Source organism: Echinops telfairi, unplaced genomic scaffold, assembly GCF_000313985.2.
Source record: "Echinops telfairi isolate 266 unplaced genomic scaffold, ASM31398v2 ScPeMD7_7457;HRSCAF=8495, whole genome shotgun sequence".
Lineage (NCBI taxonomy): Eukaryota > Metazoa > Chordata > Mammalia > Afrosoricida > Tenrecidae > Echinops > Echinops telfairi.
In genome coordinates, this window is record NW_022111357.1 from 33,223,565 (window position 1) to 33,229,574 (window position 6,010).

Sequence of the window (6,010 nt, forward strand, 5' to 3'; positions counted from 1 at the left end):
ACCAAAGTAGAGGCCTCGGCAGGCTTGAAGGCTCACGGACCTGGAGCCTGTCCTGTTGCCAGTTTAACTTGCCGAATCATCTCACAGCGGGCACTGGCACCGTGATAGCCAATGAACACTCGCTAGTGCTGTCTCCCTCCTCAGCGGTGCCCGGGGCACACGCCAATACCCCATCCCTGCCACACCCCGCGGCCTGTCATACTGTAACCTATGGAGCGATGAGGGGGATGGGCCATTATTATCCCCCCTCTGCACCTGAGCCAGGAGCCCTGCTGGCATAGTGGGCTGCAAAGTGGACGGCTAACTGTGAGGTCAGCACTTTGCGCCTGTCAGCCACTCCCGGGGAGAAACACGAGGCTCTCTCCTCCTGTCAATATTTACAGCCTCAGGAGCCGGGGGGTGGGGGGTGGGGGAGCTCTATTCTGCCCTAGCTGGCCGATATCAACTTGAGGGCAGGGAGGATTTTTCCTACCCCTCGAGGAGGCTGAGGACATCAGACTCTCATGGCAACTGACCCAGAGTAACTGGAGAAGCCCGAGTCCTGATCTTGGTGCCCTGGCTCTAGCGAGCACCCTCCCCGTCTCCCCGCTGCACTGCACTGGGCCCGGGAGGCCGGAACCCAACCGTCATGTGAACCAGGTGCCCTTGGGTCATAGCATATTCCATGGCTGACTTTTCTCTTTTGTTCCGGAGGGAGATCACCAGGGCTTTCTTCCAGCTCCTCTGAGGGGGTTTTTACCTGCCAGCCTTCCTATCAGCAACCTAGCACACTGACACAGGGACTCTTCCAACAGTGAGGAAGGAGAGCTGCTTCCTGTAAAGGCAAACCTCCGTGCTGTCCAGCAGGGGGCACCCGGACCCTCTCATGACAGTGAGCTGGCCTGCAGTTGGTGACATCTCCCAACGGCCTATTAGCTGGGCAGAGGTCTGCCTGGTCCCGGAGAGCTGTCCAGTCAGTCAACCAGCTGTTTACTGAGCATCCATTATGCGCCCTCCTGGAATTGACGGTCTAGATCTGGGTAGCGAAACAGAAACACAGAGGAGCCCAATAAATGAACAAGCTAATTCTCCACACGAGATAGCCCTTCCCACCCACACCCAGCACGCTCACGATCGCTTTCAGATTCCTCATGAGGTGGGGACTGCTATCACAGATGAGATTTGGACAGATGAGCCAACAGAGGCACTGAGAGGCCGCCTGCTTCGACACAACCATGCAAGTCCTTGGGTGGGCAGGGTGGGCCTCTGACGAGGTGCTGTTTGGCGAACAGGGAAGAGCAGCTGGCCCTGCTGGGGCAGAGCATTGCTGGCTGAGGGATGAAAGGAGGCAGCTAGCCGGCCCGAGCTCGGGCGCAGGGAGTGTGGTTTGACTTGAGCCCTGAGCTCTGGGTGCTCTGCCTTGGGGCTGGGGCTAGGGCTTGGTGTTAGCAGCTTACAGTCTAGTTGATGAAACCGAGCTTCCTGAGAGTAACAGGATCTTGACAAGAAGAGGCAGTTGGGGAGGACTTGTGGCTGCCAGGCCCTGTGCCAGGTGCACAAGGGCATTTGATCTGCTCAGCAGCCTCTCTGGTGGTGGCTAGCTGCCATTGAGTCTGCTGTGATGCCCCCAAATACAAACTCCACCACTCACTGCTCAGGGAGCCTGTTCTAACCCACCATAACTGGTAGGACAGGGTGGATCTGGCCCCATCGGTTTCTGAGACTGTAAATCTTTACGGGAGTAGAAAGCCCCATCTTTCTCCCACGAAGCGCCCGGTGGTTTCAAATTGCTTACCTTGTGGTTAGCAGCCCAGTGCTAACCATTACACCACCAGGCTCCTTGGCCTGGTGCAGGGTGGAGCAGAATACTGTCCGACCGGTGCCGTGGTGGGTTGCAGACCACTGTCTTCCAAAGGGTTTTCAGCAACACACCAACTTCCACCAGTAGATCTGTGGCAGCTGGGTGGGAACTGAACCCAGATGTCTCACGCAGAAGGCGGGAGTTTTACCACGGAGCTACCTTGCCCTCTCTGGCCGATGCGGATATCCGCACACTATAGGTCAAAGAGCTGCCACTCAGAGAGATTGGGGGACTCGCCCAGGGCTGTACAATCAGCACATGGAGGCAAGTGGAAACTGAGTTTTCAGTCCAAGGCTTGGACCACTTCACTGCGCTCCCAAATCAGGCAGAGCAGCGGCGGAGGCTGGCTCTGCAGAGAGGGAGGCATTGACAAGGAGCCTGCTGGGCTCCCACACACAGAAGGAGGGGTGCTAGGTGCTTGACGAGGAAGTGTAAAATGCCTTCTATTTCATGTTCGTTGGTGGATCCTGATGCTTTCTGATTTTGCAACAGATTAAGCTCCCTATCCTCCTTTCCCGTTCAATGACTGTAAATCCGGATTTTCCATGGGTACCGCAGCAGGGCGGCTCCGTTTCTTCACAGGCCACTAGGTGTCAGTATTGTCAAGGAAGTTCAAGGCCGGGCTACCAGGGGACCTGGGAGTTGTATTTTGAATCCAAAGCCTGGGATGGGGGTCTGGGTTTTTAGGGGCTCAGCCTTTTCCTCTGCGTTGTGGCTGCCCTTGATCCCCAGAGACTCTTGAGAAACATGTAAGAGGCTGGATGTTTGGAGATCGGAGCCCTACAGGACCAGGATGGGCTGCAGCCCCCAGGGTTGGGGCCCTATGTGAGTCCGGGACGGAGTCCCGTGAGCTCCCTCCACAGCTCAGCAGAGCTGGGGCCTCCCTCCAGGCCGTTGTCTGCAGTGAACACAGAGCACTCAGGCGGATCCGACCCTGATCAGGTGAGTAATGACTTTGCTATTCCCCCCCATAAATTAAACCTAATCTTGTGTTGCCTCTGCTGAACAAGGAGAATAATGAAGAAGATTAAGACGAGATGGAATTCGTTCTCCAACAAAAGCCAATTAACTGTCAGCAGGGTTACTGCCCTGGGCTGCCGCTACCGGCCCCCAGGCCGCCGCCGCCACCACCACCACCACCACCACCACGCTGCAGACGGAGTGGCCAGGGCCGAGGTGTGGGTCTTCGAGTGCTTTGACGGCGGTCAGCAGGGGATGCCAAAGCCCAAACTCACTGCCATCATCAATTCCTACTTGAAGCAGGCACGATTTCAGTTAGCTGTGAGGCAGGACTGTCTGTCCAGAGTGTGGAATCACTGTTCAGGTGAGACACACGGAGGGGGTTTCCTGCAGACCCTGAAACCCTGGACTACTCGTCCACCTCTGTCCCAGACCACCCTCGGACCCTCCCTTCATTTTCCCCTTCCTCCTTTGGGGGGCATCTTTCTGGAACTTTCCCCAGCTGCCTCGGCTCCATTTCCCGTAAATGAGTCCCTACACAGGGGCTCAGCCACCTCTTCCCCCGGCTCCCCTTCCCTCTGCCGTGAGCCTCGCAAACAGCCTGGCTTTTGAGACAGAGACACGGCGGTGCACCCAGCTTGGCACCACATCTGCAAAACGGCACCTGCAATGCCCATCTGCCCATCCGTGCTGATGCTTTTAGGAGCAACTGGCACCTGAGGCTTGGGCCCAGCTGTGGGCATCTACCTTCTTCTGTGCACAGGCAGACAGTCGGCTGTGCGCTGGTCTGAGTGCCCAAGGGCTGCTGCCCTTGAGAGGTGCTCGACTGGCATTTGCTGAACTCCACCCAACCCCCATCGACATGATTTCCTCGACTCCCCGAAGCCGAGATCTGTGGGAGGCTTGTGTTTTGTCACCCCAATGTACGGAAGAGGAAGCCAGACAGGCCTCTGAGAGGCAAGGGCTCCTGGCCCAGGTTGCCAGTTACAGAGAACAGGCCGGGCTGGGCTGGGTCTGGGGGGCCCCCAAGCTTGTCGTTCTCCCAAAACCACGTTGCTTCCTGCTTCCAAGAGGCAGTCAGTATGCACTGGCTCAATGAATGAAGCCCTCGTCACAGGCTATCTCTGGTCCAGTAAGTCCCTCTGCCAGCCTCTCCCACGTCTTAGCAACTCCCAGAAGTAACTGAATCACGTGCGCGTGGTTTACAAAATTCTTCAAGGTAATTCTTGGCAACTCATCCTCCTTACTCCTGCTGTTCAGAAAAAAGCCACCACCACCCCCTTCCAATCCCATGCAGAGCTTGTTCCCTGCCTGACTTGGCTCGAGGAGGGTGGTTCCTTTTGAAGAGTGCCTGAAGTATCCCGCCCCCCACCCCCCCCAAGTTCGAGCATCCTAGCCACCGATGTCTCGCCCCTACTGAGTGCTCAGGATGAACGGGGCGCCCTGTGGGCACAGCACGTTGGTGTGTGTGTGATTCTGTTCTCTCAGCATGCTTCCATTCTAGACCGTTCGGTTTAGAGGCTACGGTGCCACTGGCTCAGAGGACAGTCTTGCCCCGGGTCCCACAACCAGGAATTCAAACAGCTGGCCTGCAGCTATAGTCTGCCTCCCTGTGAGGGCTCAATTGGAGTGGGGGTGGGTGTGGGTGATGGGGGTGGAAAGGTGATGGGGTGTTGTTTTCTGTGTCCCACAATTGTACACTTAGGTTTGGTCTCAGGGGTCGCCCTGGGGTCTGCATGTGAAAACATTTAGCATTCAAACACGTGTTGAGCACCAGCTGTGTGCTAAGGAGTCCCTGAGGAGTGCACGTGGGTAAGTGCTCGACTGTGAACGGGAAGGTTGGTTGTTCGAGTCTCCTGAGGTGCCTGGATGAGAGCCCTGGCCCTCTGCATCTGCCAGGTTGCAGTTTCGAAAACCCTCTGGCCTGGTTCTCATCTGTACATGTGGGACCCCCAAGGGTTAGGGTTGGCTGGACAGAGGCCTTCTGCGGGGAGGTACTTTGTTACCCGTGAGGCCACAGCTTCAAACTGACCAGGTCCTTGTCCCCTGACTCTCCCTGACTGTGAGTCGGTGCCTCACTTTCGACATCTCTAAACTAGGGATGCTGATAGGACCTACCTCATGGGGCTGTGGGGCAGGTCAAATGAATGAACACGTGTGTAGTATTGCATAGAGCTGCCAACCACAAGGTCAGCAGTTTGAACCCACCGGGCACCGAGTGGGGCAAAGGCAAGGCTGTCTACACCCGGACAGATGGAAAACCTTGGAAACCCAACGGGGGAGTTCTACCCTGTCCTGAAGGGTTGCTTAATTCAGTGCCAGTGCTTTGAGCTTTGATAGCATTTGGACCAGGGTGCAAGAAGTCGAAGGAGCAAACCTGGCAGTACCCTTCTGGTCCCACAGGGTGGCAAGGAGGCCCCGGGAGGAATAGCCAGCGCCCTTGGTGCTCACGCTCAGGGTGGGCTTCCTGGAGGAGGTGGTGTGCCGGCTCTTGGCCTGATTGGCCTCGGCAGCTTGTAGCTTCCTGGGTTGTCAGTCGGAGCTTCAGGGTGAACTGGTCACAATTTATCGATGTGCTAAGCACCAGGGCTGACTCTGAAGTTGAATAGAAACCTCTCCTCAGGGACCCATAGGAGGGGGGAGAGGCAAGGGCCTCGAATGGCTTTCAAGGCGAGCGAGCAGGGCCCCAGAGAGTGGGCAGTGCGAGGGGGACCCTATGGTACCAGGAGGCCCTCGGACCCAGCGAAAAGACAAAGATGTCGCGGAAGAGGAAGAGAAAAAAAAGAAACAATCGGAACGGGGAAGCAGGGAGGGAAAATGATTTTCTCGCCTGGCGTTTCTTGGGAATTACATCTTGTTTTTCGTCACTGTTGAGTGAAATAATCCAATATTTTAACATGGGAGTCTCCCCCTCCCACTAACCGCTGTGACTCTGACCTAACCAGTCTCAGGACTGCATTTAGAACCAAACTGTCCCGGGGAGGGAGCCAGGAGCGGGAGGCGTCTGCACCCAGGATCAATTATTCTCCTTTCCAACACTGGAAAAATGAATTATTCCCCGAAAAGCAGCCTCCTCACCCGATGAATTCTGCACTGCAGAGCTGGCGGAGCAGGGCCAAATTGGATTTGGTCTTTGAGAGACATTTGAAACCAGGTGCTGCTTGCGCGTGCGTGCCTGTGTGTGTGTGTGTGTGTGTGTGTGTGTGTGTG

General features: G+C 56.4%; 1 protein-coding gene across 1 annotated transcript in view; it reads right to left on the reverse strand.

Moving 5' to 3' along the window:
- Positions 1-2,905: 2,905 nt before the first annotated feature.
- The window catches only part of DISP3 (dispatched RND transporter family member 3), a 154,221-nt gene continuing 151,116 nt past the window's right edge, over positions 2,906-6,010 (reverse strand). Inside the window, exons 20-21 of the mRNA XM_045299199.1 lie at positions 5,188-5,324; positions 2,906-3,090 (exon numbers count right to left, since the gene is read on the reverse strand). Coding sequence (XP_045155134.1) covers positions 2,906-3,090; positions 5,188-5,324 — 322 coding nt within the window. The remainder of the gene's footprint in view (positions 3,091-5,187; positions 5,325-6,010) is intronic.